The sequence below is a fragment of the Sinohyriopsis cumingii genome, chromosome 18 (assembly GCF_028554795.1).
Source record: "Sinohyriopsis cumingii isolate HCF-2022 chromosome 18, ASM2855479v2, whole genome shotgun sequence".
Lineage (NCBI taxonomy): Eukaryota > Metazoa > Mollusca > Bivalvia > Unionida > Unionidae > Sinohyriopsis > Sinohyriopsis cumingii.
The window spans coordinates 4,371,915-4,395,763 of record NC_142978.1 but is presented as its reverse complement, the minus strand read 5'-3'; the positions used below and the strand labels follow the sequence as shown (position 1 = coordinate 4,395,763).

The 23,849-nt window shown below is 33.5% G+C and overlaps 1 protein-coding gene across 10 annotated transcripts in view; it reads left to right on the top strand.

Annotated features, from left to right (window-relative positions):
* LOC149775988 (uncharacterized) overlaps nucleotides 1–23,849 on the top strand; it is a 336,196-nt gene that overhangs the window by 278,898 nt on the left and 33,449 nt on the right. For 9 of the 10 annotated variants that reach the window (XM_089941197.1, XM_089941195.1, XM_089941196.1 and 6 more), the window contains 5 exons: nucleotides 4,398–4,620; nucleotides 8,683–8,703; nucleotides 15,265–15,415; nucleotides 17,580–17,791; nucleotides 21,314–21,605. In XM_089941197.1, the coding sequence (XP_089797323.1) occupies nucleotides 4,398–4,620; nucleotides 8,683–8,703; nucleotides 15,265–15,415; nucleotides 17,580–17,791; nucleotides 21,314–21,605 (899 nt within the window). The remainder of the gene's footprint in view (nucleotides 1–4,397; nucleotides 4,621–8,682; nucleotides 8,704–15,264; nucleotides 15,416–17,579; nucleotides 17,792–21,313; nucleotides 21,606–23,849) is intronic. The other variant, XM_089941192.1, reaches the window with a different exon arrangement.

The following is a 23,849-nucleotide window of genomic DNA, read 5'->3' as shown; positions in this document are numbered from 1 at the left end:
AACAGCTGTTATGTTGACATGGAAATATATGAGTTAATGAATTACAGATTTAGAAGTAGCTTGAGTAGTTTCCATGGCAGAATAAATACAAAGGGTATTAGTAAAGTTTACTATTATTGTAGTAACATTTAGTTGGCTGTTTCTGTTTTCCAGCTTAGCAGTGAAGTCTGCCTTTGTTTTACTAACATTTTTGTTGACCATTTTGAAGATTTTTCAATTTAATTATGTCTGTATTTGATGTAATAACATTTAGTTGACTTTTAAAAAATAGTTTTTTCTGACTTAGATGTAAATAAAAGGCTACATTTTTTTGTAGTAACATTTAATAGACCATTTCTTCAAAGACTTCAAACTTAGTGGTAGAGTCTGCCTTTATGTTAGTAACATCTAAGTTTACTGTCTTAAATAACTTTTCCAAATTGTACTGGTCAAAGGATAATTCTAAAAATGCTTTTTGGCAGTACACATAATTCTTGAGCTAAAACCAAAATATGTTGTTATTGAACATTATAAACATTGCAAACAACATAAGAACCTTGTTCATTATTTTAAGTTGCCAGTGATACGTATTTAAAATGTTACATGTGATAATTCTAGCGCCTTAATAATATGTCTAACAAGTTTCCTTTTTTCTTAGCATAATATAAACTAATTTGAAAATTAGTCTAGATATAAGATATACATTTAGTGTAATACCTACTTAACTGCTTGCGTAGTGATGAATGATTATAGAATGTAGATGATGGATTGTAGCTATTAGAAACTTTTTTTTTAATAATGCTGTATGTAGAATTCTCTTTTGCATGTAACATAATCATCATCTGCTTAATAATGACCTTTGGATGGAAGACTGTTGTGTTCCTTTCTGTCATAAATTACTGTACATTTTCTAGTCTCTGATGATGCAGAGCCAATAGCCAAGGAAATGATTTACAAAGGAGGTAAAATTGGTGATAGGGTTTTATGACAAGAAGTGGTTAATTTTGTCCTTTCAAAGCAAAGTCTGTGTCTGGTTAAGTGTTCCCTACAGATTTAATGAAAATCTACATTGATACCCATTCAGATTTGTTATTGAGAAAAATTCTTTCAAGATTTAAATTTGGTAATTGAATGGACTTGCCTTAAAGGAAGATTGATGTAGAGATCTCTTTGGCATCCAGGAGTGTATTCATTGAGCTATATGTATGTCCATCTACGCAGTAGAAAAATGTCACTGTTCAAGTTCCTTAGGATTGAGTGCAGTGTTAAAATGGTTTCTTTCTTGCTAATTAAAAAAGCAAGCTTGACAAAATACAGTCTCTAAAATCTATGAAACTCGCACATGACAAAAATTTTAGCTTAACGTTTCATTATTTTGGACAGTTAAAAATATTGAGTATTTTTATTTTGCTGAGAAAGACAATAATGTTGACAATGCCCTTATCACTCTCCATTCACATTTACCGCAGTTTTAGGCATGCACGTTCGTTTTGGAATTAGCTAGTATTTTGCTTGTTGGTGTTTTCCAAATGAACCTGTCTGATACAGCTATATACTTAAAACTTTGCAAAGACTTGTTAGCTGTCTTTGACCAGAGGACCTTGTATGATGGTCTGCAGTTTGACATTCTTTGTCTCCTGTCTGTTATCTGACATCCATCTGTCCATTAGCACAAATTTGTTATTTCTACTAATACTGAACTACTTGGATGATTGCTATGAAACATTACACTCACACATTCATTCCAAGGTCTGGTTTTTCCTTCACCGAAAATGGTATTGTTCAATCGTCCAATACAGCTACTGCAGCAGCCATCTTGAAAATCTTGTGACTACTTCATGGAAGATTGTAATGAATTTATCACACATATTTCATCTCAAGGCCTAGTTGATCCTCAGTGAAAATATTGCCGACCTGACATCCAGTATGGCTTTCATGGCATCCTTCTTGAAAATCTTGTTATAGCTACTTCTGCTGAACAAAAAGCCATATTGACATTCATTTTCACCAGAAGACTTCAGACGGTGTCTAGTTGGTCCTACATGAAAAGGGCCTTGAGTGCTAAGTGGTCTAAGTCACTCATCTTTAAAGATCACTTGCATCTCACTTCGGTGTGGGTTCAAGCCTCAGCTCAGCCAATGTAGGTATGTGATAAAGGTTGCCATTGCTTCTCATAGGTCAGTGGTTCTTCCTAGGTTCTTCCTTTACCAAATATATTGGCCATCTTGCATAGCTTATCACATGCTAAAAAATTGCATTAAATCTAGAGAACCAAAACTAAATGAAAATGATGTTGATCTGATGTCCAGTGGCTATTTTGACAATCTTGTTATCACTACACCAGAATGGATGGTCATATCAACAAAGGAGTTTACTGAAAGACTTGTTATCATGTCAAGTTGGTCCTGAATCAAAATGATGCCAATTTGATGTCTTGTATGGCCACCACAGCTTCAGCCCTCTAGAAATTCTTGTTAAAGCTATTCCTCCTGAACATAAAGCCATATTGACTGAGGTTTTCAGTGGAAGACTTCGTATGAAGTCTAGTTGAAAATGAAAATGCTGCTGCTTACAACAAGCATTGCTTCCACTTTGACTGTCTTGAGAATCTTGTTATTTACTGCTCCTCCTGAATAAATGGTCATATGGACATGGACATTTTCCTAAAAGACTTCTTATGATATTTGGTTGGACATAAACAAAAAGCAACTCATTCTGACATCCAATATGGCCACATCAGTGGCCACACACAGTTGCCATACAGAAAATCATGCTATCATTGCTTCTTCTGGATGAAAAATCTTATCAACATGGAGTTTACACAGAAAGACTTTTTATGATGTTTTGTTGATCATAAATAAAAATGGTACCTATCTGACTCCCAGTATGGCCATCTAGAACATCATATTATCGCTACTTTCTGCCAGATAGCTGGTCATCCACCACTTCTAAAATTACACAAAACCTTAAACGACTTCTCAGGAAATACATTACAGAATGTGACCCAACTTCACATCATGTCATTAATTGCTTTCAGATTTTATAATAATGCCAGTCTGCATTCAGATATGAACTCTGTTAAAGACAGAACTCAACCGACATGGACAAAAATATCCTGGCTTTGAGAACTTTCAATATTGGGCAATTATTGCATATGTGCCATCAAATACAGATGAAGATATAAACTAAAGATTCATTGAAACAATTGTTTTCTTACATGTAGAATCAGGGGCCCCTAGTGGCCGAGTGGTCTAAAGCGCTCTCCGTTACGGATCACTGCCATCTCGCCTCTGTCTGCATGGGTTCAAGTCTCAGATTCGGCTAATGTGGGTATGTATGAAAGCTTGCCAGTAGCTTATCGTGGGTCGGTGGTTCTTTCCCGGGTTCTTCCTCCGCCTTTAATACAGGCCGCCATGTATAACCTATCGTGTGCTGAAAAATGGCGTTAAACCCTACAACAACAACAACAACCATGTATAATCATGAACATTAGAAGAGATTTCTAGCAAAACCATTTTATTGACCTAGATCTTTTGGCAAACCTCATTTGACTCACAAGAATATGTCAGGTAAGTAATCTCAGGCCCAGCTGGTAGTCTTGTTTCTTGATCCATGGGCTTGACACAGTCATATTCACCAATCGCTGTTTGTATTTGATTCACGTTTAGAGAGTCTTCTTATGTTGTTTTTGTTTTGTTTGTTTTTCTTGTGCACCTGGGTGGCAGACCTTTGTTCTAAGATAGAATATAGCACGTTTCTTGTGCAGGCAGTATCATTGACAAGATGGGGTTCATTGTTTTGAGTTAAAGTTAATTGAATATTCACTCAGTACACAAGATATTGTTCCTTTTGAGGTAAAGAATGAAAAAAGTAAGTATACATTTTCTTCCATATCATATCATTCCTTATTAATGATATAAAGGTGAAACAGATATCTGGGAACCACACTATTAACATTGAAACCATTCTGATTTGTGATTTCTGACAATATCAAGCCCTAATGATTGAGATGATGACTTTGTGTTGTTTTTTTTTCACAAGAAGAATTTAGAAGGATTGATGGTAGGCATTTTATATATATATATATATATATATATATATATATATATATATATATATATATATATATATATATATATATATATATATATAAAAATCAATGGATACAATTCATTTTTATTTTTATTTTATTATGACTTACACTGGCATTCATTGTTCCTGTTGTTTTACCATTACAAAATATGGGGTAACTGCATTCTGGTAAAGTGATAGATATGAGTTGACAGGTGTATTGTCTTGTTAGCAAGCAAAATAATAGGTTTGTGATATTTGCATAGAAATTATCTTTTTGTGTTGTTTTTAGTAGCTTGTTTATGTTATTAGGGTTTGACTGAATGATTCTCAATTTTTGGTTGCAGTTCAACTTTTGGAGTTTAAAATCCAGCAGGAAAAAGTTCTGCAGGAAGATTTGCGGACCAGTCTAGACTTAGAACGACACCGAACAAGTGATTTGTCAACAGCTTTAAACAAGGAAAAGAACACCAATCTTGACCTTCAGTCAGACTACTCAGGAATGCAAGTACAGTTGGCACGCCTCCGGGAAAATTTGGAGCGAGAGCAGAGTCGATTTGTATCAGTAACGTAAGTCATAATATCCTCCTTTCCACCACATATTGTTTTAAACGAATCGCTACATAGTTCATAATTGGGCCCTTTTATTTTTGTATCAGTTTTAGGCATGACAGATTTACTGTAATTCTTATTGTTTATATTTATATATCTTTTTCAGTTTTGTGTATTGAAACAAATTCAAAATGCTCGTTCATATGATCTTGATATTTCTGCCATGTTGTCTAAAAACATTTCATATTCATCCGTAATAGAAGTGGCAGGCCATTGACTTGAGTTTAATATGATTAGTATATGGAAGGAGATCATTTGTCTTGCCTTAAATTTACCAAAACTATTCATATTAAACTGCTTCTCTAGACTACACAAATTCTACTAATAAAAACGTGTATAGCAGTGTAAGAAAAAAGTATATTTAAAAACCACTTCCATGTTTGTTGTGTTTTCTCAAAAGAATTTTATTGTGTTTTAATTTTATTGAATCTCTGTTGTGATATTTAGCCTATACGTTATGTTAACAAATGTCACAGATAGTGACAATATTCTTTTATCTGCCGTGTAATGTTAGGAAATTTCCATGCCTGTGTTGACTATGCATGATCACTTAATATAAAATTTATTTGCAGAAAAGACCAGACTGATTCCAGTTACTATTATCTAAAGTAATTATCCAAAATCAATCACAGATGAAAATTAGCAAACATGAGTGATATTTCCCACCCAATCACCCACTTTTTCTTTGGAATAAAGGCTATTTATGATTGTGACTTTGATAATGGTTGCTTAGAAGCTTAATATAAAGTGATAGGAACCATGCATGTTTCTTACTGTTTTGTACCAGTGCATATCTATAAATGGACTATTTTCACTATCTTACAACTTCTTTACCTCTGCTCTTGGTTTCTCATGAGATCATGCATGGCTTGACAGTAAAAAGGCTTTGTTTCATTCAGTCACATAGAGTAAATAAGCAAATTAAATAAATGCTTTATGAGGAAATAAACATATGCACAAAGGTATACACATGTGAAGAAAAATCCTAGATTTACACTTGAAATAAAAAAATGCTTAATCACCTTTTTAAACATTGTTTTAGTGCTTTTAAGGGTACATTTAGTGAATGGAGGTAAGCTTTTATCTCATGTCAATGAATTAAAGAACATTTTGAATAAATCTTGGATCTGATGAACAATTGTGACTCATAAAGAAAGTCATCAAGGAATGCTGTTTTCCTTATTTCACTGTGACCATTTAACCATACTGCCTGCTGTGCATTTGTTAGAAATACACCATCAGTAAAGTGACCATAAATTGCACCATTAATCTTGAATGTGAAGAATCAACATTATGTTAATCCCCAGAATGAGAATAAAATAGAATGAATTTGTTAGGCAGTTTTATGGCCATTCAGGATTTTTTGACTACCTCCTAAAAAATTAATCATTCTTAAGTTTTGAAAGGGGATTCTTAATTAGAGATAAATGACAGTTTTGGGATGTACTTTTATATTGTTTTGTCTGTTAGAAATAAGACACAGTTGCAGAGGATTAACATCAGTTATTGTGGAATGAGTGAGGGAAAAGCACTTATGCAAAATTACTTGGAAAAGGCGGTATGGAGTATCTAATTCCCTGAACATATATTTTCGTGAAAGTTTCTTGATTATTTTTCTACAGAAGAAATATAGATATAATAGACATTTGCATAAAGATATATCTGACATTTTAATTTTTCATTATAATTTTCTCTTTGCCATTTATGAAATAAATTTAAATTGCAATTTCAGAGGATTAAGTAATATGAAATTTTACAAAAAGAATGTTCAAATATACAGACTAATAGAGGTCATAGCAGATTGAAGCAAGTAATACAATTAATGAATTAATGCATAATTAGGTGAATGTACAAGAAAAGAGACACATATGAAAACTTGTGAAGTATATGAATGCGCTGACAAAGAATAAACATTAGAATACAGAAATTATTATTACTTGAGCAAAAGGATATGACATCAAATAAGACTTATTTTATTTTCATTCACAAAGTGACTTTTTTTGCACTTGGACATTTAAACTTTTGTGAAACCAGACTGAAATGCAGTTGTTAGGAACTAATTACAGGAATGATGGTTGTTACTTTCTAATGAAGGTTTTGTCTTTACATTGGACATTGCAGTAAACCAATTATCGTATTAGCTGGCCTTCCCATGGTGCATAGCTGATAAGCTGCTTATCTCCCCTAATTACATGTTGAGGACTTGACACTATAATACAAGTCTTGATTTGTCTGCTCTGCCCCACAGCATTTCTTTTTGATTTATATGAGTAGAGCATGATAATTACAATAAAATCTTCAGCAATTTTGTGTGACATAATAAGTTAATATTTTCGATAAAATTTAACTTCTTATTCTGCTATAAATCAACTATCCATTTTTTAAAATGGGAAGTAAAAGTAGTGCTGTGTAATATGTAAGTTTAGGACATTTGGAGTTTGAATATTCTTTACTAACAATTTCTTTATAGCCCAATGATTAGTGATAAATTTGCTTTCAAGTGAAACCTAGCAAGTTCTCTCAGGATTTATTTTAATTTCGATATACTCTGGCTATTTATACAGACATTATGAAACATGTATCTGTTGCATTCACTCTTATGTGCCTGGGTGTAGATGATTAAAGCTTCAAAGGGGCATAATTCTCACAACTAGACCCAAAAGACCTCTAAAAGGGACATAACTCATCTTCAGTCATTTTATAATTTTCTGTTAGACATGAGTATATATTAAATTTACAGTAAGTCAGGATGGGTTAATATCTAACATTGCATTTCTTCTAAATATGTAAGTAAGTGCAGCATACAGCACATGCTTGCCAATGATTTGATTGTTGTCAATATTATCAAAAAAGTAAGTTATTATAAGAATTGAACACAGCCAAAAAATAATCTAAATTTTAACAAGTGGTATTGCTAAGGAACACATCTATTTATGTTTACCAATTAGTTCCATTTAAGGAAAAACAAAAATTTTGCTGCAGTTGTCAGGTATAAGATATTAGAGATTATCTGAAATTCGAATGATGGAAAAATGCATTTGCAGTATTTGTCTTAGAAGGATATACCTTGTGCTGAATAAACTGATATAGTGTAAGTTAAGAACACCAATTTTATCCTGCTTTCATAGCGTCCTTATTTATTGCATGCCAAATATAAGTACGACATTGTTCATTTTACACTGTTGAGATGTACACTGTATGGCTGCTTTAGGAAAAGAAGGATACAACAGAACATGCTTACATCAGTCTTTGCCAGAGGTACAAAAGATAGATCTTGTCACAATAGACACTAAGGCTGACTGTTTCCTTAACAGTGTCAATACAGATACTCAGAGTAACTCAGTTCTGTGCGATTGAAGCATACCCATAAAAACTGCAAAAAAATGAAAAGGTCTCAAGTTTCATAAAATAAAGAAAATTGCAGTTAAAGGGACAAAAATGCATGAATATTGTTGAGAGGATAATAAGCTGTTTGGATGTGTTGAAGTTTGCAAGTTAACATGGGAGATTCATTGTTTGATGAAATTTAGAGATTTTAAAATTAATTGCATATCTTCAGTCTGTAATAGCTGGCAGTGGGGTTCCAGACAATGACTAACTTGCCAGTAAAACTTAAATGATTTAAAGACATAGTCCCCACTGCATCACCACTAGATATCTTTAAATTAAACTGTTCAAATGATATAACTTTGCAGGTAAAAGATGTTAAGGGTCACCATGTGCAGGTTAGTGTTGTCTCATTCAATTTATTGTAGAAATTGAAGAGTTATGTTACAAAGTAATAAATGGAAAGAAATTGTAAATTATGACCCCCACCCCTAAAAACAAGTGGTTTCTTTGGTTAGTAGTGTTGTTTTTATTATAATAGAATGACTTGTACCTCTGGGAAATTCAAGTTAATGACATTACACCTTTTTCTGATGCAGCTGTACATGTCACATGCCAGTATTACCTTTCCCTTGTATACACTGTATATCAACTTATGAGCAACCTGTTTTTTGTTTTTGCTTGGTCCCACAGGTTGATGTGGAATTCCCTGGTGTAAGTGTGGGTCTTATGTTGGAGTGATAACTGTATACATTTGCTCCTGTTGCAGACATGTACCATAATTATCATATCATTTGGGACTGACAAAGATGCTCACCGCATATGTGTCCCAATGCTTTTTTTCTAATACAGTTTTGCTAAAAATATGGTTTTTTAAAAAACTATTTCTAAGGAAATATTTTTTTATAAAGATCCGTTATGGTTAATATGGTATTTTGTTCCATGTCTGCATCTTCCTGTTTTGCATGCACCCTACAAAGTATACTTCTCTTTTCTTCCCTTAACCCTCTCTGTTCTTGTGATGGGTAGGTCAGCCTTCTGAATTTGAATACCATGAAAACGTTGTGCATTTAATAGTATACTTTGCTGACTGAATGTGAGTTCCTGAATGTAGACCCCTGATAGCACAGTGTTAAAGCAATTGCTTTGTACTGACTGGGATACCTGGTTGAATCCTCAGGTTTGGGACATGTAAGGGTATATGATAATTATATTAACCTCCACCTGGCAAGTTGTGTGCTACACCTGGGCCAAAGATGGGACAGTGATTAGTATCTTAGAACTTGTGTACAATCATGGTAAAGTAAGTAGAGTTTAAGGCTTTTTAAAGTTGGGTCATGGATTCAGGTTTTAAGAATATTAAAATGTTTAAATTTTATGAAAATTTATTAAAAAAATCCCTCTAGAATCTGATTTCTTTTTATGTACATAATTTGACTCTACATTCACACTGTAATCATTTTCAATTTTCTCCAAAGACAACCTCACATGTTTTTGTGCTTTTCGTTTATTTGCCCTCCTGTACCCTGCTTATATCTGTCTTTATTTTTGCCATCTGTCATTTTCTTATATGCTTAACAAAATCAAATTTGATATTTAGAGTCCTTGAATGGGTCTTAAGACCTGATTATGTTTTTGTTTCTTTAACCTTATTTTTTCAATATTTTTTACATTTGTAAACTTTTTGGCACTTTGACTTTTGGGAAATAAAAACAACTTGTAAGCTCAGTTCAGATGAAGTTGCTGGAGGAAGACAAATATAATATGGTAGACTTATTCCAATTGAAATTTAGATCTTTAGACCATTTCTGCATTTTTCCTTTTTTTTAAAAAAATATATTTGTGAACATTTTTGGGGGATGGCTAAACACACTGTTAGTACAATTTTGAAAAAACACTTTGTTGGACAAATGAAATTTGGCATGCATGTTTTTTTTTTTTTTTTTTTTTTTTTTTTTTTTTTTTTTTTTTTTGGGGGGGGGGGGGTTCTGCAGTGTTTTACAAACAAAAATCAATTTGAGTTTGTGGGAAGTGGACTTTTTGGGCCCAGGATTCTGCTGTCCAACTTATCCGCAGTTTTGCAGAGCTGAAACTTTATGTATGCATCTTCAAATGACCTGTTTTGGTCTTGCGAAGACTGAAAACTAGACCTTAAGAATTAGGGACTTTTCACACCCCTTGCGAAATTGAATTTCATTCACTTTGCTAGATTTTTCTCAATTATCAATAGGTACCCACATTCCACCTGATCCCCAGCGTACATATATAATATTTTCAAATGAGTCCCCATACTCAAGCTCCACCCCCAGGATATGGATCAAAATTCCTAAAATATGTTGCACATCTACTGATCCACATGCATATCCCAAAGAATGAGGTACCTATCTTGAACTGTCTAGGATTAGTTACATGATATTCCATAGATATACATATCCCAAAGAATGAGGTACCTATCTTGAACTGTCTAGGAGTAGTTACATGATATTCCATAGACATGCATATCCCAAAGAATGAGGTACCTATCTTGAACTGTGTAGTAGTTACATGATATTCCATAGACATGCATATCCCAAAGAATGAGGTACCTATCTTGAACTGTGTAGGAGTAGTTACATGATATTCCATACACATGCATATCCCAAAGAATGAGGTACCTATCTTGAACTGTGTAGGAGTAGTTACATGATATTCCATAGACATGCATATCCCAAAGAATGAAGTACCTATTTTGAACTGTCTAGGAGTAGTTACATGATATTCCATAGACATGCATATACCAAAGAATGAGGTACCTATCTTGAACTGTATAGGATTAGTTACATGATATTCCATAGACATGCATATCCCAAAGAATGAGGTACCTATCTTGAACTGTCTAGGAGTAGTTACATGATATTCCATAGACATGCATATCCCAAAGAATGAGGTACCTATCTTGAACTGTCTAGAGTTGTTACATGATATTCCATACACATGCATATCCCAAAGAATAAGGTACCTATCTTGAACTGTCTAGTAGTTACATGATATTCCATACACATGCATATCCCAAAGAATGAGGTACCTATCTTGAACTGTGTAGGAGTAGTTACATGATATTCCATGCACACATACCCCAAAGTATGAGGTACCTAAATTGAACTATGTAGGAGTAGTTACATGATATTCCATGTACACATATCCCAAAGTATGCGGCACCTATATTGAACTGTGTAGGAGTAGTTACATGTTATTCCATGCACACATATCCCAAAGTATGAGGTACATGTACCTATATTGAACTGTGTAGGAGTAGTTACATGATATTCCATGTACACATATCTCAAAGTATGCAGTACCAATATTGAACTGTGTCCATACACATGCATATCTGGGTGGAAGGGATCATATAAACCCATTTCATTTTTTTATAAAAGTTTTAGGATAATTTTTTTTCAGATCAGCAACGTACTTTAAAACTTATAGAAAGGTGATTAATTTGTCATCCATAAACAAACTTTGAAGATAAGCAGGGACTAAAATATTTTGATGGAAAAAGGTAAAGCTCAAACTTGGCCTACCTGTCTTTGAAATTACGTCCCACATCAAATTTGGTTTCAGTCCATACAGTTATTAAGTATGTTAGATGTAAGACCAGATGTACTGCAATTATCACAGAAACAAACTCCTCAAACCTGTATTATTAAATTACTATAATTGTTTTTGCAAGCATTCATAGCATTCTCTGGAAATTTTGTATTTCTGAACCAGTTGTATTTTTACTGAATGTATTTCAGTGATCTTCATGCCAAATAAGAGTTATTTTTGAGAGAGAGAAAACAGTGGTAAATATATGCTACTCACTTGTCTTGAGAGGGTTCTCTCCAGATGGGGGCCACTGTATAACAGTTTAGGACTGCCTTGAAATGCAAGTTAATATGCTGAATGAAGTGAAGTTTTTAATCGCATGCTATTACATTCATTATGCTGTGAAATTCAATGCTTTTTAGTAACGATATATCCCTGCTATGCATCTCTTTATTGAAAGGAGTTAACTTTTATCAACAAAGCAATACAGGAAATAGTGGCAGCCTTAAGAGTATTTTTCATTTAAAATTGAAGATCACTCACTAATGCATTAAAACAAAATTAACACTAAATCTTCTAAAATAAGATCATTTTTAAAATATGACAGAAAGTTGAAATATCGATTTTAAAGACCGATCTGTTTAATGAATAAAATAAGTTCTGCAGCATTTGAGGTGTTTTGTACTGCTGTCATTTCTGCCTCACAGAAATAACAAACCTTTGCTACTTGTGTATACCAAGTCTTGTACCATCCCTGCCTCTGGGGGGTATACAGAAACTTTCGCGATCATCCTTCATCTGTCACACAATCGTATGAACAAAACTAGTCTCAAAGTTTGTGAAGGATTGCCACAAAAATTGATAAATGTTATGGCCGTCTAAGGATGTGCATTTTAATAAATCACTTTACTTCTATAATTTCGTTTGAATTACTGTCCTTTTTAGCTCGATGTAGGGTATGTCAGAATCTTGTGAATGCAAATAGTCTCACATTTTTAATGGATCACCATGAAACTTGGCAGATGTTATTGTCATCTGTAAATGTGCATATTACCAGACGACCGCTTTTGCAATTTTTGTTAGGGCAATTGCACTTGGTATGTTCCGAATACAATATGTCCCCCAGTTTTCAGTTTTTTGTAGATTGCACATGTTAGGGTCATCATTGTAAGATATGTGTGTTGACAACTCACTGTGCTGTACGATTTTTGTAAAGAGTTATTGCCCTTGTTGTCTTGCATCAGAATGTAGTGCATTACAAATCTTTTGACTGCAACTTCTCCAGCATAATTTGATGGATCACTCCGAAACCTGATAAATAGTGCTGTCATAATCTAAAGATGTGTGTTCTGATAACTCGCAGTCCTTCTGCAATTTATTTTATAGAGTTTTACTCTTTTTAACTTGCAGCTTGATGTATTGTACGACAGTATTGTAAATGCAACTAGTTTCTATTTCTCTGGTTTCAGAGGATTGCTATAACATTTTGTACATGTTAAAGACATCATCTGAAGATGCACATATTGACAATTCAGAAGAGTTATCCTCCCTTTTGTTATGTAACTGAATATAAAGGAAAACAATCCTCTGAATGGTACTTGTCTTGGAGAATTTTATATATCACTGTGAAACTTGGTAAGCATAAAAAAAATACACATGTTGAAAAATCTTTGTGCTCGAATAATTTGTGTAAAAGTTGTTACCTATTCTGAATGTGGTGTACAAATGTAGCTGCTTTCTCAGGTTTTTTTACGATTACTATTGAACTCAATACATATTGTGGTCATTAATAGAACATGTGTTGACCAATCATTTACTCACTATAGACTCATCTCCATCACTGGTGAGTAAAGTTCTTACAATTTCTCTAGTTTATTCTTGTTTGGGTTTGCTCTCGAATCTTTTTGTGTAACGAAAATTTGATCATTAGACCATTGAACATTATTCTTGAAACATCCTAATTTATGGCTTTATTAAAAAGTGTGTTAGGTCTTTTTTCACCAGTACTCTTTCATTGCTTCAGAATTATGATTTACTGTTTTAATATTTTTATGACACAGTGATGTTGAAGGTAGGTCATGTGACATACTTCTCACCCTGTTGTCTTGAATAATGCACTGCATTGAGATCTGTATATGTGCATTTACTCTGAGAAGCTCCACTTCACACTGGCAGAATTCAGGTCACTTGGACCTTTATTTTGCTATCCAGTTCCTGAACCAAGTCAGATTTGATACAGGGCTTCAAAACTCCATTTGTCTGCTGATTCTGATGTATGATGGGTACGTGGAAGAACTAGTACTTTCTGCATAAATACCGTATGTACTCACTAATAACTTTCGTCCAGCAAGAAAGTTTCACAAACCCGGATCTGTCATTGCAGTATACACTAGCAGATCAAGGTCTCTATCTACTAATAACCTTTTAACATAATGCACAGATCCAGAGCTGCTGGCACATTATGTGATGGCAGTTCTGTGTCCTTGCAGTTTGCATTGGGACTTGACTTGTGAGTATTTATTGAGAATTTTAAGTTATCATACATTGCAACAATAAATTGTCACATCATGACCTCATGCCCAGCAAGACCAGTTGCAGTTTTTTATATATAAAAAAATTATTTCTCAGGGTCATCCAAAAAGAAGATGATAGGACAATTGTTAACGTGATGACAGATAATCCAGAAATCTGACTTGAGTACATGAGTTGTTGATAATGATTTGCTTTATCGATAACCTGCTTATATGTATGCTTGCTTTTTACACTTTGAAGATATGATATCAGATTTGTGTTATTCATTTCCCTGTTCTATAAAATATTCTTTTGCTGTTATATGCTGACCTTGTGGATTTTTTATATTGTCTGTAATTTACACTTTTAGAGTGACACATTCTTATCATAAGTACTCAGAAATAGTAAATGTTGCATTGAATTTATTGTTACAATGAAAATGTGTTACAAAAAATCCCACAAAAGAAACAAAAATATAAGTCCATGATGTGGGAAATATAATTATCAAAGATTATCCGTGGGTTGGCACACCACTTCAGTGGCCTAGTGGTTAGGGCATTTGCCTCTGATGCGGGAGATCATGGGTTTGATCCCCAGTCGAGTCATTCCAAAGACTTACAAAAGTGGTTCTAACAGCTGCCTCGCTTGGCTCTCAGCATTAAGAAGTTAGTGTTAGGACTGGTCAGCCTGGTGTCAAGATAATGTGACTGGGTGGGACATCATGCTACATAACTGCGGCATGATGCCCCAGTGCTAGACATCACTATAAACTGCCACACTGCAGACATCGTAGCGATATGACTGACATTTTTTTAAAACTAGGTTAAACATCAAATCACACACACACACAGACACACACACAACCTAGGGTTGGCTTATGTGCCATGATTTTGGAGTGTTGTCAACATTTTTACATAACACTAGAATAGATTCTGGAAGAAAAAGAACAGTACACTGAGAAAACCCACTAACTGTATATTTTGTGGAAAAATCTTTGTATAAAATGAAAATAATTAATTTTATATTTTACAAGATTCATATGTTTCTGAATAAAGGCGTTTAATTTAAAATATTATATATTGCCATAATATTTTATTTTTAAATGAAAGAAAATGTATTGCCTGAAAATTTCTCCTGTCTTTTTCCATAAGATTTAACAATGCCTCATGAATATTATTTTTTTAAATCTCCCCACAGATCAGCTTTGGAAGAGGAAAAGGCCAAAACCCTGAAACTTACAGAACAGTTACAGGATGAACGAGGGGTTAACTGGAAGCTTAAGTCTGAAATGGAAAGTCTGCAAGTTGCCTTACAACAGGGTCAGGGCAAAAATTCCCAGAGGATAGAGGTATGGGGCAATTTACAGAAATGTCAGTTTTTGGTAAAATAAAAACAAAAGCAAGCAGGAAAGATACTACGTGAGAAAATTAGTAACTTTACAATGCAAAAAGGCAGCTTTCTTAGATGCTTCCATACTTTTGTGACATGTATGAAAATGTCTTTATGTTTGCTTTTCCAGCCTTTTATCACATATTTGGTACACTTTATATACAGTGTTTGTTAACAAATCATGTTTATAAATGGTTTTATATGGTTGTTTGTCTAACTTTTTATCATATATTTTGGTATACTTTACCCATAAGTTAGTCAGCAAGATAGTTTTCATTAATAAAAGGGCTCAGATTTTCCACTATTTTGTATAAAATTCAGCCTAGAAACAAAGTCGTAAGCAGTTTCATTTCTCTCCCATTTTGTACCCCCTATAGTAATAAAGGTATGTAGGAATTTTATACCCCAACCTCTGTAGAAGTAAAGGTATCTGGGAATTTTCATGTCTGCCCATCCATTCTTCCTTTGATCATAGATTCTTGTGAACACAGTTTGTCCTGCAGTCAGTCTTGTTTAGTATTATATTATTAAGATGTTGAATGAGTTGGATTATGGGCATATTAATAACACAGTTTGTCCTGCAGTCAGACTTGTTTAGTATTATATTATTAAGATGTTGAATGAGTTGGATTATGGGTATATTAATAACATAGTTGCCTGTCTTCTGATGGCTAAGTTTGTTACCACTTGGTTGGCTAAATTCCAGCGAGATTTTGCTCCACATGAAGTTTATATTTTATCATCATCATAGACAGGTCAGATAATAAGTGGTGTTTGTTCATATTGATAAGATTCTTCTGGCTGTTGTTGCTACCTCTCTTGATATAGAGTCTGTATTCTTATCCAGTTTCTGTAAGACTTGGTATATGGATTTTATCATCAAGATCTTGGTTATCTTTGACTGTGAGCGAGAGACTGAGTATGATAACTATGCCGTTATCTTTAGAAAGATTTTTTGGTTGTATTAAAATTGTTAAATGAGCATGATATAAGTTTAAGAGATAGTTTGCCTTGTTTTTTTTTTTGTTTTTTTCTTTTGATACAGTTATACTATTCAAGTCTGCTTAGTTAAATGCTCAGCTGTTCAGTGAGCAATATCTAGCCCACTTTGTCCTTTTGTAATGCTTATTGCTTTGTTGTTTTCTTTACTTGGAGTTTGGTGTAGGGTATGATGTAATATTTTGAAGGAAACTAGTCTGGGCTTTTATTGGATTGCCCTAAAACTCTACATGCATGTTATGGTCATGGTATGAATATGGTTTGGTTTGGTTTGCTGTTTTATGCTTTAGCTTTCATTTTAGTTTATTTAGTGTCAAGACAGTTGGAGTAAAGTGTCTTGGCCGAAGACACACCAAAGTAATCAAACCAGTTTGCCTTAATGACAGAATTTGAACTCGTACCTGTTCAGATGAGCATTGAGCAGAATCACTGATCCACCATGGATTCTCGGATATGAGCATATCGAGAAATCACTATACTGTCACAATTTGTTTCGCTATTGCACTTTTTGTCATGCATATTATTTGTTTGCAGCGTAGATTTTAAGAGTTTTATCTTTTTGATCTTTATTTCATATAACTTTTGTAAAATTGTAACAGCTTTTCATTTTTCTTGTAGTAACTGATGTTCATGTTTGTTTGGAAGGCACTGAGTTTTTGTTTGTTTGTTATTTTACAAATCCAGTATCTGTTTAAAATGTTAAATGTCACACACATACACCACATGTTTATATATACTGATCATTTGGTCCCCTTGGTTTTTGTCAGTTTTTGCCCTTTCAAGTGATGGCTGGAAGTAGTATATGTCAGAATTTTGTTATAGCAACTACTCTTACATTTTTCAGTTGATTGCTGTTAAATTTTGTGTGTGTTATGGTCATCATCAAAATATATGGATATGGACCAATCATATTACGTCCACTATTTTCAGAAGAATTCTGCAATTTTACTTGCTGTAGACTAAGCCCCATCATTGGGGTAGAGGTCATGGTATTTGTAGGTGAAAAAAATTCTCACTATTTCCCAGTTGTTTGGTTTGTTTGGTGTTTTATTTGTAGATCTTGTATATTGTCTTAACTTAAAGACAGATAATGCTGGTAATTTATTGGGTCTTTTTTCCCCTAGACATTACAAGAAGACCTAAAAACAGAGAAGGAGAAACGAATCCAAGTAGAAACTCTTCATGAGAGGGATCAGGCTATGATCAAGAGTCTTCGTCAGGAAAAGGAGCGAGAGTCACACCAGCTTCATGCATTGGATGCAGATTATCAGAATAAGATCAAGCAGCTGACAGCATCAATAGAGACAGAGAAAAAGAAAACTGCTGAACTCGCTAGGTATATTTTATGGGTGGACTGGTAGAAATAATTATTATCTTGGATTGAAAGAAAACAGCTGAGCTCACTCAGTATATTTATGGGTGGACTGGTAGAAATAATTATTATCTTGGATTGAAAGAAAACAGCTGAGCTCACTCAGTATATTTATGGGTGGACTGGTAGAAATAATTATTATCTTGAAGAAAAAGAAAACTGTTGAGCTTAGTAGGTATACTTTTGGGGTGAACTGGTACCAAAATAGTTATTATCTTCCGAATTATAGAGGCAAGTTTATGTCTAATATCATTATCAGTTTCGGGGATTTCCAAAAAGTTGCTTAATGTTTTAATTCAGTTTGGAAAAGTGTTTGAACATGCAAAGTTCAGTATTTTATGTTGCCAGCACCATAGAGTTATGCATCTGTAAGTTCAGCAGAAATCTAGGAGCATTCACCTCTTCTGTGACAGCTTCAAAATGGTATGATCTATAAATCTTGTCTGCAGCATAAGTTAGGGTGTAAATTAGCAAGGGACTCAAGTTTGGTTAACAGTTGTAGGAAAGGAGGTGTAGGGTGCTAGCAGCTTTCATTGATATATGTGAATTTTAAAATCCGTTGTCCTACATAGTTTTATCTCATGTAATTTAATATAATGGATATTAGATACTAAGAGGGCAGTTAAAGTCAATAAATCAACACAGACTTTTAATTTAAAATCAAGTTGACACACTGTACTCACAAATACTTACATTAGTAAAGTTTTTCCTCCCTTTCAATACGAGATTATGAGTATGTGTCATAGAACAATCCAAATAGTGATAGCACTTCTAAGCCATTGCGCTGGTTAAGTAGTCAAGATAGTAAACTTAAATATCAGTATATGGTTGTACATTTGCACCACATACCAATAGCTAAGTATAAAACATGTTTATGCTAAAAAACACATGGTGTGTCAGTCACCGTCCTGGAAACTTAATCTGAATAAATAAAAAAAATTGACCGATTAAGAGGAGCACAATCATAAATTTGTGTGTTTTATTAGAATATACACGTTATTACCGAATCTTAAAGCTTGCAAAATTTTGAAAAACAACTCACTGGATAGTGAAAAGCAAAAACTTAGGACTTGTCTACTGAATATGATTTTGATTAGAATTAGTCTGACCATACACTCTGATGTTACTGTGATAATTCTATTTTTTTATATTGTAATCAGCTGGTTACAGTTAATCTGTTAATTAGCTTGGGTCATCATGTCAGAGAATTATTAAGTCCTTAACACTTGTCAAAATAAATTAGCTTAGCCACCTTGTAGACTTGTTATAGCAGTTTTTAAGGCCCTTCTTATGTGAATCTTATTAAGTTATATCTATCCATACAGCTCTTGCTCTTGGCTTGTCCAGCCCAAAACTTTTTAACAGACGGAGAGATTTTCAGGAAAAATGGGAAAAGTATATATCATTACTACCAGTGTGTCACATACCATAGCCATGGCCCCCACCACAGGGTCAGAGTCATGGCAGGTAAAAAATGTTATTATATCAATTGTATCCTTGCAACTTTCACACCACTATAGATATATGTCCAAGTATCTCTCATGACCAGACAGGGAGATGCATACCACAGCCTGCTCACCACCTCAACATCTAGGTCAATGGAAGAGAAAATGTAATTCTGTGACTGGTATCTTTGTCACTTTTGAATCTCAGAAGATGCCTTAATGCAGCATTGGCCAGTTATATAGATGGTGTGTCAGTTACTATAGCCATGTCACTAGTATCAAGGTCAAAGTCATAACAATGACAAAATGTAATTATGTGACTTGCATTCTTTTTTGGAGTATAATATTTTCCCGGGTCCATACTTTATCATACAGAAGTAATATTCCTTAATCAATGGCCAAGGTAATTAATAGGGAAGAAATCTCAATATATGTCATTTCCTGTTAGTGGTTTGCTTGTTTATCCAAAACAAAAATTGCTTGGTAATTTAACTTGAGAGTATAAATATTAATATACTGATATGTTCATATATTTCTCTTTTATTCCTCATTAGTATTTTATGATAATTGGACATTTTGAACTTTAAGAGGTGTGAATAATGTTCAAGGTGATTTAACATTTGGGAAATGTCTTCTTTTCTTTATAACTAAAATAATGGCTTTAAGTGCTTCATCTAATGAAAACACTAAACCATGATTCAATAATAACCTCCATCATTCTTGTCATTTATACCAAACAACTGCATATAAGTTCCTGATGTTTATTCTCAATTATTAGATAATTCATATATTTTGTAATTCTCCTATTTTGTCTTTTTTGGTCATTTATTAATTTATTTGTTCATTCATTTGTTCTCATTTTCACTCACTCAAATTTAGCATCTGTTCATTCATTTGTTTTGTAGATTACTTTTCCAAATTTGTATTAAAGGATGACTGGTGGAATTGCAAACTTAAATAGATCAATAATGGCTGTGATAAATACAATAAGGAATATAGAGTTGTCAGTAAAGTCTTTAAGATTGTTGTGCTATTTAAATTGATACTTCCTTCTTCCCTCCCCCAACAATAAACAATGCTTTCGCAGACCAACCATTTTCCTTGTGCTTTTGAGTAATCAACATAGAAGTTTGTCTGAATTTTTTTTTTTTTTTTCTTCACATTAAATGAAAATCATGTTTCACAACTAAAACATTTCTTGCAAAGAATGATACAATGAGGTAATTAAGCACTTGTAATAGGCTACAATACCTTAACAAATTCATTCATTGTTTTCTTAAATGCGAATAATTATTATGCTCTATATGAAGAATTAACATTCTGATAAAATTAATTGTCATTTTATTGAAAAATCTTTTACCTCGGTTTCCTGGAATTTTATGAGGAAAAGTTTAAATGATCATATTTTAAAACTGAAAAAGTATCATTTTGATCAAAATATTGCAGATTACCTGTGTAATTTCTTTTAATTGCATGCCCCTTTGTGCCTACCTCTGATTTGTCAGTTTCAAGAATTCGGCATTACCGAAAGATACTGAATTTTTTGTAAGCAATAACAGAAATATGGTTACATTTTGACGACAGTGACATCACATGTTCGGCATTCCAGAATTAAACAAAAACTCCCAATTCAGCCATGGGTAACATGCTGTAAATAAATATAATTATGGGCTCGATAATGCAGTGAATCAAACCATATCATCCTTACAAAATGACAAAGGAGTTCATACAATATAGGCTGTAGATTAACTGAACTTGACCTTTAATCGAATTGTCAAATTTAACAAAAGTTTCATGAAATGAGGAAATACTGATGGTATTGTTTTGGCAAAATTTTTTATTTGCTTACATTTCCTAAACCTTGTGATGGATTTTCTTCATAGCATGGATGAATCATTAGGAGTCAAGGTAATATTTTACAATATCGTGATTGTAGGCTCAATAAAAAGGCCGTAATCATTTTGTTTACAATATTCATTTTAAAGTATAGGCTTTATTCCCTGTATTTTTGTCATATAAATTTCAAATATTTCCACACCAGTGCTTTGGATCGAGAAAGAAACTTGACAGCCAGCCTTCGGCAGTCACTTGAAGCAGAAAGAAGCATCCCGGTGCCTTCAGCACAAGAGCAAAATATAGTTGAAGATTTGGAGACAGAACTTGAAAATCAAAAAGCCTTGGTCCATGACCTTCATGCAGCATTAGAACGAGAGAAGGCAAATTTTAAGAATCTGGTTGAGGCATCAGAGGCTGAGAAAACATTGATACTGGAGCAACTGGACCAAGACAAGTGTGCCAGTCGACAACTTAAAAAAGAGCTTGACCAGGCGCAGGTAAAGATAATTAAACTGCTTTTTAGCTGTCTGAATATTTGTTCAGAAGAATGGAGTGTCAAATCGTCTTCGAACAGCACCTTTTGATCCTGTTGTTGTGGGTAGGTGTGTTCTTTACCAAAAGTTTTCAGGGAAATTTTTAAAATATTTTCTTGAATTATTAAACCCTCAGTCAAGGCAATTTCTGTGAAATTAGGTATTATTTGTAAAAAAAATAACAATTTAGATGCAGTATTTCAAATCTTTAAATGCCTCTGTCACGTATTAGCATTTTAAACAAATCTAAGACAGCAAGGAGGTTTTTTGGGCCCTTCTCAAGGTATAGCATATTATGCTATGTTGTTTGTCTGTCCATCTGTCAGCTAAAAAGAAAAATCTTCAAACAGATTCTTAAAAATTACTAAAGAGAATTTGACGAAAGAAAGCATCCCTGCATAAAGATCTTTAAAATTGTTTCAGTTGATGCCAGTCAGCCATAGAATTTAGCTACCATTACTTAAAATAGATAAACTATTAAATGACTTTTTCTCAAAAACAGTATCCAGAATTTGACCAAGATTTTACAGTTATCAACCTTGCTAGTAATGGGCCTGTCAGTTTTATGCAAATGATTCCAATCCAACATCAAATATGGCCACCATTTTATAAAATATAAAAGAAGACTTGAAGTGACTTCTTAAAAGACTCTCATCAGAATTTGACGAAATTTGACAGAAGGCAGCCTTGCATGAAGGACTTACAGAATGTTACAAATTATATTTATTAAGAATCAAGTATGGCACCACGCTTAAAATATAATAAATCTTTAAACAACTTATCGAAAGAGTAGGACTCTAATGATTCACATAACCATTTACAGTAACTGTTACTGCTGATATGTTTTCTGCCATCCCACCCCACTGCTTTATAACACCAGTCATCTTTGTAGGTTGAACAAATGTATCAGTAAATTGAAAATGTGAATAAAATTTATCCCTAACAGCACTTTCTTCAAAAACAAGTTTTTAAACATGAATTGAAACATAGTAAAATATCTGTCTCAGATGCAGCCCAGTGCCATATATGTAATGTAATCTAATTTTCTTAGATATGATAACAGAATAATATAAATACCATCTGATGTCAGACATTGCTTAAACTTGTACACACGCTCATGCATTCATAAACACGCAAACTATATTCTTTTCTTTAGATTGGTACTGATTGCTGAATGAAATAGCATGGAATATAACAAGAATTTAAGTGGACTGTCCACCTTGAGTTTGTGCAGAAGCAAGAGGGAATTTACATAACTTTGCCACAAGATTCAGCTAAAATGAGTTTGACAAATAAAAGCAAAAAGGCATTCATTAATTGATGTGTTATCAAATATGGATGATGATACAAAATTAGGAAACCATGAAAACAATAATTTCCATAACATATGTGATCAACAGTATTGGAAGAAATTTCTACCAAGAGCTTCCTGTAGATCCAAATTTTTGGCCATTTTTGCTCTTGCAGTTGGTTATTAGGCAGACATCATCCAGGCGAGTAATCACAGCTCCACATGGGCCTCTTGCTGCCATATATCATGTACTGGAGAAATGTTTAGTAAAATATAGCATTTCAGTTTTTCATTCATTGTAAAAAAAATTATTTTCTGTCCCATCACTTCACAAATTTGTATGACCCACCATTGAAGGTTTCAGGGTACCATAGTTTAATATCATCCGTTCTAGCAGTCATTAGGGGTGAAACAATTCACCAGTGCATGAATAAATTTACCATTTTGATAGCCACATCACTAAATAATGTGGAGAATCAGTACTAATTATACTTATTAGAGTTTACTTTTTATCATCAGTGACCAAAATTAATTATTAGTCAGTTGCCTTGCACTTATTTAAACACATATTGATATATATCATAGAGTAGGTTTTATACTTGTACTGTCACATTGCTTCAATCCAGGCTGCATCCATTCAGATTTCTTTATGATAACTTAAGTTTTAGTGAACAGTTTTCAGCTCAGCATGGTAAATGGAAGAACTCCATGGGATGGCCCATTGGCAGCAAGGTCTAGGTCACAGATATTAAAAATAGATTTTGCTAATGCATTTTGCTTCCAGGTGATAACTAAGTCATTTGATGACAATTTGGAACACTTGTTTACCTTAATCCAAGAAAGAGTAGTTTTGAAACCAGTAGCTTCAAAATAAGGTTATGTTTTTATTAGAATAGATTTGGGTTGATTCGGTTTGG